The 13,967-nt window shown below is 39.6% G+C and overlaps 1 protein-coding gene across 1 annotated transcript in view; it reads right to left on the reverse strand.

Annotated features, from left to right (window-relative positions):
- Nucleotides 1-13,967, reverse strand: part of LOC142490626 (uncharacterized) — a 98,778-nt gene that overhangs the window by 33,290 nt on the left and 51,521 nt on the right. The window contains exons 2-5 of the mRNA XM_075593043.1: nucleotides 12,905-13,305; nucleotides 12,248-12,553; nucleotides 10,779-10,856; nucleotides 9,681-10,415 (exon numbers count right to left, since the gene is read on the reverse strand). Coding sequence (XP_075449158.1) covers nucleotides 9,681-10,415; nucleotides 10,779-10,856; nucleotides 12,248-12,553; nucleotides 12,905-13,305 — 1,520 coding nt within the window. The remainder of the gene's footprint in view (nucleotides 1-9,680; nucleotides 10,416-10,778; nucleotides 10,857-12,247; nucleotides 12,554-12,904; nucleotides 13,306-13,967) is intronic.

A 13,967-nucleotide genomic window follows, 5' to 3' on the forward strand; every position in this document is an offset into this window, starting at 1 on the left:
CGCGTGCACAGCACACACAGCTTTTTTTTACAGGCCAGCGCGAAAGCTCGGAGCTTAGTGCATAGCCCCCAAATACTTTTTCCAGAAATGGGGCTGATTTGTCAATTCAATGTCAGAGGTGAAAGCAGAAATAGAAAAACTCTTTGAAAACACCACATGGAGTTTAAGTAAACAGTTACTCAATAAACATGGAATGAATAATGTTTGATAGTCCCAGTAATAATAGGCTATGTAGCTCACCATAATTCTGTAGGATTTAAAAAAAAAAAAAAAACCTCAAACCAAGGCTGTGAAATAAAAAGGTCAGCTATAACAGTTAAGAGCCAAATATTATTACCTAGGGGAGGGATGGGGGGAGAGGAGGGGGTTTTGAGTTGTGGTTTTAGATTAAAGGTTGATAGTTAAAAAAAATAATAGAGGAGAAAAATGGAGTATATAATCAAAGGAGAATTTAAAATACATAAGAAACAATAGGTGCAAACGGAGTTAAAGCAAGACAATAAAAATATGATGTAACAAGCTTATATTTAATTAAATAGTGGTGTACAGTATGTATTTACAGGAAAGAATCAGGGAAACAATGTTTTGTATACTTACCTAGAAGAGAATTGATGTAATAACCTCTGTCATGTGAAATGTTTTCCTATTTGTATCAAACTCATGAAATTTTCCTCAATAAAAAAATACATTAAAAAAAAATAGTTACAGAACCAATATTTATAGGGCATCATCACGCTAATCACCATTGTGGATATGCATTCCTGCTATCGATACATTCAATGGGGAATCTGCAAATACATTTACATTTTAAAAAGGGACATTTATTAAGGCTTCTCTTCATCACTGTCAATAATTATCTACGGTTTGTAAAATCCAGTATTATAACATTCAGGCAATTGTACAAGACTGAACAAAAACGAATGAAATTCAAGTGCAAATAACACTAATAATAATTGATATTTTTAAAAGATACGAGAAAAAAAATGGTAGATTACTAAATAAACTAGTCAGTGAAAAGTGTACATCTGCATTGCCCAAGGTGCACAGCCTGATCAGGCTCCCCAAGGGCTTCTCCCCTCTGCAAAGGACCAGCGTGCTAAGGGTTAACATGTGCTTGTACTTTGCAAACATTTCAGTGACATTTCTGCAGAGAGTAATGGCCCATTGGATTAACACAGCAGGGGTCACTGGCAGTCCCATTCAGTTTGAATGGGACTGCCAGGGACCCCCGCTGTTAATCTGATGGGCCATTAGTCTGTCTGCAGAAATGTAACTGAAATGTTGCAGCATGTACCCAGCATGTACCCAGCATGTACCTGGGTTTGTTGGGGATTGCACCAGGTTTGTTTTAGAATACTCGTCGGCACTACAGTACACCTCAAAACTACTTTCGTGTTTCTCAGGCAAGGGGAACATGACAAGTGGAAAAGCAGGGGACACTTTAACTTTTACATGTTATAGTACATGGCACCTGGCTTATGGTGCTATGTAGCTGTCAGGGACTCAAGGGTTTCAGGGGTAACCAGATGGGCTTAACCTTTTTTGTTCAGCCTGCTTACCCCCTACAGTCACAGTCATCCATTGAGTCTAGACAAAAAGTTCATCTTTCCTGTCTTTCCTTCAAATACTTCTGGGGAGGCAACCAGCCTATCTTAACAAGCTCCTAATCTACGCAACACTTATCATCTGAGATCTGACTCCAAAAGACTGTTCATGGTTCCAAGGTTCAACAAAGTATCTGGTCGCTCCTCATTCTCTTACCATTTAGCCCACAACTGGAACAATATACCGAAGGCTCTCATAGCTGCCACCAGTCTAACTTCTTTCTAAAGCTGTCTCACATTTTAATCTTGTCTGTAACTGTTACATATGGCTATAATAGACATTGGGCCTCATGCAGTAAGCGTTGATAAGGGAAATATGGCCATGTTATAGCCAAAATTGGGTTTGAGATTCAGTAAGCGCCGATAAGTGCTTCATATCGCCAGGTTTCGGAGCCGATAATTTGGTTATGGCCAGTCGCCTGCCGATAAGCCTGTTTTCGACACTGATCGCCACTTTTTTAAATCGGCTGGATTCAACAAAAAAAAACAGCTTATCGGGGCTGATCGGCACTACGAAATTGAGATGTTATGGCCGATTTCTCCCGCCAACTAAAGTTGGCATTTTGGACGGGAGAACGATCGCTAAGGCTGCCGGAACGGCACTTAGAAAAAAAAAATCTTCTGTACATCAATGGAAGTCAATGGAGCGGGGACGTATAACAGTATAGTACTGTTTACGTTTCATTGCTCACAATACAAGGGGGATTTGCATTACAGTGTGGGGGCATTCCCTGCATTGTGTCACAGCTGACGTGTCTTATTTGCATAACATTCGACTTTTACATGTTTTCAGCATTTGCGGGTCACATTACTCATCATGTGATGATGTGGCAAGGGAAAATACTATACTACACTCTTAAAGGAGAACCTCACATCATATCACACATTTTACTCAACTCAGCGACAATTATTTACATGATGTCACACATGTCACACATGTCACACATACACAGTATATTCATCTTCCTTTACATTACACAATGCTTGTAATGTGACACGCATCTTTAAACGTTCATGTACATCTGTATTCTCATGTTTACATATACTTTTGGGTCCTCCCTATTTTCATGACGTCACTTATTGGACGCTCAATCACATTGCATGTTTACATTGTAACCGTTGCATTACAAGCACTTCAACCTAACTTATACACACATGTACAGTAATTCATCATTGGGACACCTTGTAAACTCATTCTATACCAACTATCCTCCTTACACAAATGCATGCATATGCACACGACTATTCATTGTTGCCAACATGTCACAATAACATGGATAATTACACATGTTACACAAAACTTTTCCCACGTCAATCTCAGCCTTTTTGTCTCATTACATGACTGACTCTTGCGTTCACAAGTGTTACATGCATTGCACATGCAACTATTTATTTGCAAGCAATCTTTGTACAAAGCTTCACGTCACATCATTGCCAAATATCATCATTCCCTGCAGAATACACACAACAAATACTTAGAACAACAAGTGCACACAGCTTGCCACAGAAGTACTTTATTATGTTAATGTAACACCTTGCATTTTACTATGTCACCTGACATCATCACATACCTATTTAAAGGACGCACATTACCTGCTCATTCACAGCTACTCATTTCAAAATGTTGCGAATGTTTAGGAGACGCAGGAACATTCTTTTCTATGACATGCTTGATGATCAAGAGAATCATATAGGGCAAGGTAGGGACACACCGAGGGACAGTGACAGTGACGCGGATACGACAGGGACAGGGAGAGGGACAGGCCGAGGGACAGGTAGAGGGACAGGAGATCAGAGGAGAAGACAGAGGAGACAACTTGTGCCTCGTCCGCGTCTGTACAGGGAGAGAACCCTGTTAGATGGGATGAGTGAGGAGGAGATTGTAAGTCGCTATCGTTTGAGTTCAGCAGCAATCTTAGCTCTTTATGAGGAGATAAGGGGGGATTTAGATTTTTTCACAGCCAGAGGTCGTGCAGTCCCTGGGCTTGTTAAAATGCTGTGCTCATTACATTATCTTGCTTCCGCGTCATACCAGACAACTGTGGGCATAGTGGGCGGGGTCTCGCAATCTACATTCTCGCGGGCCTTGACCCAGTTTCTCTATGCACTCAATAGACGCGCTAGGAATTATATTCATTTTCCTACAGAGGCAACAGAGTGGCTGGAAGTCAGGACTGGCTTTTATAATATAGCAGGGATACCATCTGTGCTGGGTGCAATCGATTGCACACATGTTGCTTTGATTGCACCTAGTCAGAGTGAGCATGTGTACCGCAATCGGAAGCACTACCATTCACTCAATGTACAGGTGGTATGTGATGCCACGATGAGGATAATGCATGTGGTACCCAAGTTCCCTGGTTCCAGTCACGATTCCTCTATCCTGAGGAACTCTTCAGTCTTCCATGCGTTCGAAGAGGGACATTTTGAACCTGGTTGGCTGCTGGGTGAGTACATATTTACATGTTCTAACACAAAACACATGTTGATTTAGGAATGTTGGCATTGTACAATTTGATCACTAATGTCAGCTTATGTGTGCTCCATTCATTATAGGTGACTCAGGATACGGAATTAGGCCGTGGCTCTTGACTCCGGTGCTAAACCCTCAAACTGAAGCAGAGGACAGGTACAATGCAGCCCATATATCTACAAGATCTGTTATAGAGAGGACATTTGGCCTACTCAAGACCAGGTTTAGGTGTCTGGACAGAACTGGTGGGGCTCTTCTATACAAGCCTCAAAAAGTGTCTGATATTATCCTTGCCTGTTGCATTTTGCACAATGTTGCACTCAGGCACAATGTACAGTCAGACCTAGCTGAGGCTTTGGTAGACGAGCATCCCACCCATGTAGCTGCTGAAAATGAACAAACAGCCAGTGGTGGCCAGACACGACAGAATCTCATCAATTCATTTTTTTCTTGTAAGTACAAACTCATATGTTCCTAGTACTACTTTTATAGTTTAATTATGTTATATTAACAATAATGTTTCTTTATATAACCTTCTGTTAGGACACAGATGAATATGGGTTGCACACCTTTCTTTTCTCTGCTGTGTGCACAAAGGGATGTGGCACCGGTATGTTATTGTTGCACAGGTTATATAATCCCTCTTCAATTGTACTTTAGTTGTGTGTATGTGAATACAACTTGGGTAACAAAGCAATAATATTTTAGCATTGTGTTATTCCTTATGCTAAGACAAAACACATATTATGCCCATAATCATTCATGCTTCTAGTATGCTTACATACAATGTTATTGGTGCAGTGTAACATGTACATCCATATGATGTGTACACCAGGCTGATTTACATTTTGAATGTCATGAAATATACATGGTGTTGTACATTTAACACCAAATACACACTTTGCTGTGTTGTTTACGGTACTGAAGATGGCATGTCAATGTTTGCAATTTATATATTGTTCCTTTGCATTATAGGTATATCTCCAGTATGACTGATCATGGTATGTATATTTGCTGACATCTCTCATAAGATGTGGCTACCTCAATCTTCCTATAATTATTGGAACTAAAAACCCAACATATTGGTTTAAACACAAATGTTACATATATGTACTTTCTGTATCATGTATATGCATTTAGCTACTCTTGAGCTTTCATGTGCATTGTATTACAAAATGATTACTCACATTTCATCACATTTTATGTATGTTTCCTTATAATTTCCATTAATGTAATATAGAGGTGGTTGGAGAAAAGGGGATAACTGTACTTATTTGTTTACTTACGGGAGCACATTCATCACTAGCATAGACACACTTTTTAAGACAACTGTTTGTGTCTCTATCAATTGGTGTAGGATCCATGTATAACACCGACAAATGATAACACCAGCTTTATTATGGTAGCTTATATCATCATATTGACTATACTATGTATTTCTAAACGATTAATAAACACAGTAAACTATAGTTAGTTAGGTTAATGAAATATACACAGAAACGTACTTCATAACATGATGGTGATGTCATATTCAGAACATCATGCATTGGAGGGGACCATAACATCTGGCCAGTAACATTATTTGCTACAGTCCCAAACCATTTTATCTACATACCCATGTAACAAGAGATTTTAAAAATAAATGGCTACTTGGTTGTAAGTGTCCTTTACATTGGGAGAAGGAGTGGCTCAGTGAGTAAAGACACACACTGGCACTGATAGTTTGAAGCAGGGGAGTCTGGTTCAATTCCCGGTGTGGGCTCCTTGTGACCTTGGCCAAGTCACTTTATCTCCCTGTGCCTCATGCGGCAAAAAAACATTTGTACGTTCCACGGGCCAGGGACCTCAGGCTGAAACATGTGTCTGTAAATCGCTGCGTACAACTAGCAGCCCTATACATGAACATGCTCATATTATTATTATTATTGTTACATAGTTTCGACAGTCATACGTTCCATTACATATTATAATACACAAATGTGTTAGCAGAGTGGGAATGGTTGTTATATATAAAACACACCATGTCATAAAATGTTAGTAGTCATTAAAGAACACTCAATAAAAATTCATGAGGCACTCTTTTGCAACATCATTATGTTAATTAAGTGCTTATGCAATATAGGCATAAGGGTATCACATTTTTAATTGTTTGTTAATAAGCGCTGCAAGCAATATAAAATTAGTTCCATATGTAGTATAGTAGTCGGTGGCTCCTCCTCACAATCATCTCATATAAAGGTAGACTCTTCTGAAATCATACATTGATCCGATTGTATCTTCCCCGACATCTCTGAAATACAGCAAACACATGATGGTCAAAGATGGCACCTTACTAGATATGCATCCGTGACAACGCGTTACGCAGCTCTATATGATTGTGTAGATACACACGTCAGTCACTTATATGTTAGAAGTAAAACTGTTCATCAGTATGTAATGTTTCTTTAAATTTGTAGCAGGCATAACTATGTATAAGAAGTGAACGTTGCCTGTATACTGAAAGATGTGCGCGCACATCTTTGTGTGCGCACGCACTTCACGCTTGGCTCCACTAACTGTTAGCGCATGCGCAAAACAAAGCGTACGTTGTGCGTTCAATACATGTTGAAAATACCAGTAAACATAACATCTTTATTTCAAATACAATGAAGACGAAACTACATTCGTTCTAAACGAGTACATCTGTATTCTTTTTAAACAGACGTGTTTGAACAGAAAGCACGGCCGATAACACAATGCGCAAATGCAATACGTGTGACGTCATGTTAAGCCAGCGTGAAACGCACGCTAACACTCCTCCCACTCAATTAACATTCGGCTAACGCCCAGGGTACGCCTACAAACACTGAGCCGCACGCATCACACACTGCAGTTACCGTTACTATAACAAAACATGACAGCCAATAGGCTTTGAGGCGCGCACGTCGCTTGGGGGCGGGACTTACATCACTAATCCTTTTTAAGGACGCCTTGGCCCATGACAAGGGTCCCACGTCATACGTGGTGGACCCGGTTTTCAATGTTGTAGATGTTGCATGATAACAAAACAGGTATGTGTTAGAGTAATGGTAAAATGTTGCTAATATGTTTAAAGGGATAGGAAAGTACGTATATTTATTCCGTCAGCAATGTGTACTACTCTTTCAGGTCCTACTATATTGTATTAGGAAACAATTTGTTTGTGATCGCTACATGTTATGCAGTCTGCAATGTTACGCTGTATCCACGCATTGAAAGTGAAAATGGTGGTTACAAAAAAAAAAAAAATTTAAACGCAGAGTCAACGCATAACGATTGTTATATTTACCATTCTTCTAGAATTAACTCTTCGCCTGGCTGCAACTGGTCGCTCCAGAAATGCAAGCCATTTTCATCCACGCTTAACCCAACCGCTGAATCCAGTATGGCACATATCTCCTCCAGGATGCGCTCATAGGAATCGCCACTGCTTTCTTCAAATAATTGGTCGGGAGGTAGGTTCATTTCTTCCGGTTCCCATTCCAATGCAATTTCAGCTGAAAGGCTTGGTACATAATCATAGTACTTTTGTTCTTGTACAATGTGGGTTTCAGGAATGGAGGCTGCAGATATTGCAGCACGTATCGATTCAAACGGATCAGTAGTAGCGGATACATTGCTATTGCCATTAGGAATAAATATGCCTTTCACGACAATATAAGTGCCGTCTTTCAGGAGAAATTGTTTTTCCGGGGCAATCTTCCAGAAACCATAGGTGTGTTGTAGCTTATCCTGGTCACGTTCAAAAAAGTCATTACTTGATAAAGTGAATCTTATTGAGGAATTAAAATTCCGTGCATGCTTACGGTCTTGGTAATAAGGATATTTTGCTCGAATGAAATCATCGATTTGGCGTGTGCTTGCTTTCTGTCCGCGACTGTTCAAGATGGCTTCACAGATCATGTACTTATACCCTAAAAGGGGATTAATATTGTTAACGAATTCATCAGCCATGTCTGAGTAGCACAAAAGCTGTGTGCAGGTCTGTGTTATTTGCTCATCAAAATGAATGTGCTGAATGGCTAACAAACTCCTGTTTTTCCTTGTCAAGGTCAACAAAACTAACTACTTTGACTCCTTATTTCAAACGCCAATTGGATTTGTTTGTCTAATTGGGTTAACAGTTGTGGTTCGTGATATGGGACTGTGGGAGAAACATTTCTCCTTCTTTTATCTCGTTTGTGAAAAACATCCCTAGACTGTGAATGCGTTCACATAGTGTTTTTTTGAAAACTAACAAAGACCAGTGTGTGAAAATATTTCTTAGCCAGGCATATCAGTAAAAACACACCTGCAAAAAGAAATGTTTTTTCCCCGCTTACATTTCTGTGTGTATGTGAAAGTCTGGTTAACTCCCTGTCTGCATGAGTTTAAATACGTGTGTATATATATATATATATATATATATATATATATATATATATATATATATATATATATATAAATATATCTCTTATAAAAATATATATATATTTATATATAATATTTTATTTTTTTTTATATTGCAGGAGTACACACAACATTGATGGCATTAAGTATACCTTGTATGAAACCTATTTAAATGGTGAGAAACATGATTGAATTAAGTAATAAACATTTGTTTAAGCACAATACTGTTAGAGTCTCATACTTAGGATATTTCTCAAACATTAGGCCTGTATTATTAAAATAGTGTTTTCACAAGGAAGCATGAAGTGTATTAGTTTGTGTATACCAGTTTATATAGTACTATATATATATATATATATATATATATATATATATATATATATATATATATACACACTCACACACTCACACTCACACTCACTCAGTGTGTGTGTGTGTGTGTGTGTGTGTGTGTATATATATTATTATACATTCTGAGATGTTATAGAAACGAACACACAACTGATTAAAGGACAAAATTACAATGGCCAAGCAAGGCAAAGGTAAGTAATAATTTACACATAATCCTGCTGTACACGTACAAGAAAGATGTTTGCACTTACTTAGGTGTTTTAATAATTGCATGTGACTAATATGCATATGCAATTCTTACATCAATTAACACACCCAAATGCAATGTTTTGCTGCAAAGTCAATGGCAGCTTCTCTAAACTTAGCAACTGGCTCCTGGTGGACCATTACTGAACAGACGATTACAACATAAATATTTATAACACAATTAATTATGAGTGTTAACATTTCCAAAACTTCACGTGTACAAGAACATAGTTGAAAGTTTGGAAACAACACAGTCTTCAGCATACATACAATAGTAATTAGATAATCTGAAGTCAACAAAACAAGGCCAAAGACATATTTTCTGAATTATAACATTTATTTTTTTTGTTCCTTTTGCGAGCGAGTAACAGGCCTGCTTGTTGTCTCTTGAATTTTCCTTTTTCTTTTGCCACCAACTTTAGGCACAACAGAGCCACTTTGAGTGGCCTCTGGCACTTCACGGGCAGGGCTTGTGGCCAGTGACTGTTCACCTACGGGGCTTGTGGCCAGTGACTCACCTACAGGGCTTGTGGCCAGTGACTCACCTACAGGGCTTTTGGGCAGCGATTCACCTACAGGGCTTTTGGGCAGCGACTCACCTACAGGGCTTTTGGGCAGCGATTCACCTACAGGGCTTTTGGGCAGCGACTCACCTACAGGGCTTTTGGGTAGTGACTGTTCACGGACAGGGCTTGTGCCCAGTGACACATGTGAGCAAGTTGGTAGACACTGCACAAGTGATGGTTGGTCTGTTTCATGTGTGTCTTGTTTTGTTTTTGTCGCCTCCTTTGTAGGTGTCTGCTGCTGAATTTGTACAGATGGCAGCGGTAGGATGTCATCAGGAACCTGCACAGCAATGTCTGCTACTTGACCGGTAACATTTGGGCCTGGTGAATGAATATCAGATGAATGTGGTGAAAACTGACCTGCATGAACAGATCCTGGCTGGGAGGTGTTGAATTGTGGTACATTAGTCATTCTCCAGTAATTAGCTTGTGTTTGCTGAACAACTAATGCTTCGAATGAGGTGTTGATTTTTTGCAACTGTTTAGGCACTTCAATGAAGACTCTGTGGAGATGTGCCAATTGTGATACTGTTTCTTCCTGCAGTCCAATCATCCTTTCCAGCACTGTCATCATGTCTGAATGGCGACGATTTTCTGCGTCCACTATTTTTCCCTCTGAAGCTACAATTGCATCGTATGTGGAAGTTGATGGACGATTTGGCGGTACAACAGTTTCTATTGGCACCTCTTCATGGTCACATGATTGTATTTCAGTCTCTTCTGTGGCGTCATCCTCATCATACTCATCATCCTCATCACCATGATGTTCTAAAAAGAAATGTACACATTATTAAATGGCATGTTAATGTTTGCTGTGTTACTATGTAATTGTACTGTGTCCTAAGTAACACCTAACATGTTAGCATACGTTTTATAACCTCATTAAAAACTACCTTGACTTACAAATAATGTTTGGACTCAGTATGAAATATGAATGAATGAAAAGTTGCTCTAAACTCAGAAGCCCTACATGATAATTAACATCACTAACACAATACATGTTGCCTTACACTTAATTTTCACTGACACTAAGTAATCCTATTTAAAGAAGATGTGCAAAACAAATAATGCACATGACAACATAACATATAGAAGAGCACATATTATATGGCCAGCAAATGATACACTCACCTTCTAGTAGTGTTGAGCTGGCTGACCCAGGTGAAGACACTTGTTCCATCTCAGGTGACACATGTCCTCCAGGGGCAACTATATATAACAATAACATAAGTTTTACATTTACATGTGTAAATATTGAACAAACACTTATTGTATGTTCTGTATTTATGATTAACTAACAACATCAGTTCCTTAACCGAAAATGTGTGTGAAAGTGAACATAAATAGTTGTAATAACACTGTACATGCCTGTGTACTTAGAATTTTTGAGTTCCCTAACATACAACATACTATGTTTCTGCAGTAATGCGTGAGGATAAATAGATTAAATGAGTACATAAAAATCATATGTTGTGTAGTGATATCAGTATCATAATGTACATAACTATCATGAGATGACCATTCACAATGGTTATCATGAAGGTGGTCATATTGCAAAAAGTGTTGTTTTTGGTAGAGGATATGTGTGGTACATTAATCGAAGATGTGGCACACCTGAATGTGGCTGTGACTCAACAAGACAACACATGCAGTGTGTGATAATGTGTCTTTCATAGTAGTTCAACTATAGATATGAGTGAACTAATGTGTGACGTACGCTTTGATAAGTAATGAGTTGTTGGGGCATTTAGTAGCTAGAGTTAAGCTTTCAAATGAGTGTGATTAACTTCAGTTGTGCTATTCAGGTTGTAAGAAAGGTATTCCCTTCCCCAAAAAGCCTAATCAGCCACACCTTTCAATGACTTGAAACAGGTGCAAATGGTGTGAACTAAGTTGACCGTGAAATGAGGCTGTAATTAGTGTGTGTGCTGAACCCCACCCCCTCTGTTGAAGTGTATGCTGTGATGAGATATTAATTGCAGCTGCTTTAACACAATGGTAGATGAGCTAAGTAGTCATCTGCAGTGTTTAAGTTATGAAAACAATGACATAACATATGATACGTGTGCCTCATTATGCTGTCTGTATATGACATAAAGCAAAAATGGACCTTTTCATAAGCAACTATAGATGTGTTAGTGCCAGTGATGTTTGTAGGCCGTTACATGCAATTTCTTTGATGCATGCTTAAAATAGGCAGTAATGTCATGTTTGTCGGAGTAAAATCAATAAAATACACAATAATATGATACATATTTCTGTTCTGTACCTGTAGCTACTAATAATTTCTCATGAACATGTGTTACACATGTGTACTACCCTGTTGTTCCCCATCTTCGCCCACCATCAATTGCTTCCACTGCAGCTATGCATTTTGGGAATTCACATGTAAATGAGCACGCAATGGCACGTGCTATATTAGTTACTGCTTTTAGTAGGACTACTACATATATGTCTATTTTGAGATATATATATACAGAATCAGACATATACATATATAGATGCAGGTATGCTTATATTGTGAAGACAGTATAAAAAGCAGTGTAACTATGCAAAATAACTGTAAGCAACGACACGCCTAGTACAGTAATATTTATCACCTGCTGGAAATTGTGACGGATAAATTCCAATGTCACGGTCACCAGCCAAGCCTTCCACGACGACGGTAAGTAATTTTGGCCGAAGCAGCTCCTCCAATGGAGTCAATATGAGACGTTGTGGTGTGGGCCCACCTCCAGTGCCAGTAGCATGCACGCGTTGGTCTTGTATTTTCTTTTTCAATTTGGACCTAATATCATCAAATCTTTTCCGACAATGATACTTGTCCCTGACACTATTCCCACAGGCATTGACACCAATGACTATTGTGTCCCACATTTCTTTTTTGCTTGCTGCACTTGTCCGCCCTTGAAAAACATATAAAAGATATGAGGTAAATTAATAATAATATAAGCACCAGTTTCCTACACTGCTAGCTGTTCCAAGAGATAGCAAACATGCTGTTTTATGTGTAATATGTGCAGCACATGAGCATTCACTACTAAACCTATACATGTAAGCAAGGTTGCATTCATATTGTATGCAGTTCTGGCAAATTGACCGCCTGTGTTTATTTGTCCTTGTAAGGCATGATAAAAAGCTGTGTTTCCACACTAATGAACATAGAAAGATATTGTGTACCCATATTTGCATATGAACAAAACTCAGATGACCTAGGATCACATGTATTTGAATAATAAATGTAAAGTTACACTTACCTACTAAATGTCCATAGAGACTGTCATAGTGCTCCAGAATGCCAGTGACAAGAGCCCTATTTTCCTGGTCATTGAAGCGAGGATTACGTGGCTTCTCCACACGTTTTTTCCGAGCAGGTTTAGGGTCAGAGCTTGGCTGGTGCTGACTGGACTCTCCTTCTTCCAATGGAAGAGCCTCCAAAAGCTGGCCACCAGCAAGCACGCCACCACCAGACACCCCATCAGCAACTGCGCCACCAGCAGCACTCCCAGCACCAGCACTCCCACTCCTAGCACCAGCACTCACACTCCTAGCACCAGCACTCACACTCCTAGCACCAGCACTCCCACTCCCAGCAACACCACTCGCAGCACCAGCACTCCCACTCCCAACAACAGCACTCCCACTCCCAGCAACACCACTCGGTGCACCAGCAACATCACTCCCCTGAACAGAACGTTCACTCCGACGCGTACTCCCACGAGTAGCACTCCCACTCCCACCAGCATCACTCTTCCCACGCTTTGCGGGCATACTTCCAGCACTCACAAAAAACAGACAAGAAATGTACAGGCAATCACACGACCCACTTCCACATATAAAACAAGACAAAGATGTAAACAAAACAACAAAGGACAAAGCTCACCCAATACACAACAAGTCTCTCAGTCAATATGCAAATCTTCAATCGTCCAGCTCTGTGCGTCTCTCTCTCTCTCTCACTCCCAACAACACAGAGAATGATTAGCAGTACACGTTGCCTTTAAATATGGCGCGCAATCAAAAACATGCTTGTTTCGCCTGATTCAGCAAGATTTGTGATTGTGCAACCTAACAGCACCCCGCCACGCACGCCGATACACCTGTGTGTGATCGGCTCATCATCGTGAGAGTGGGCGGATTTGTTTTCTGGTTGATTTTGAATGTATTCGGCACTTACTGCATACGGAGAGGGAAAAACGCCAATAACATGACTAATCGATAAGCTTGCCGATTTCACATAATCGTCGCTTACTGCATGAGGCCCATTATCTTCAAATGTCTTGTATATAATGTATAACCCTGTTCACTTAATGTAATTAT

The sequence above is a fragment of the Ascaphus truei genome, chromosome 3 (assembly GCF_040206685.1).
Source record: "Ascaphus truei isolate aAscTru1 chromosome 3, aAscTru1.hap1, whole genome shotgun sequence".
NCBI classification, from domain to species: domain Eukaryota; kingdom Metazoa; phylum Chordata; class Amphibia; order Anura; family Ascaphidae; genus Ascaphus; species Ascaphus truei.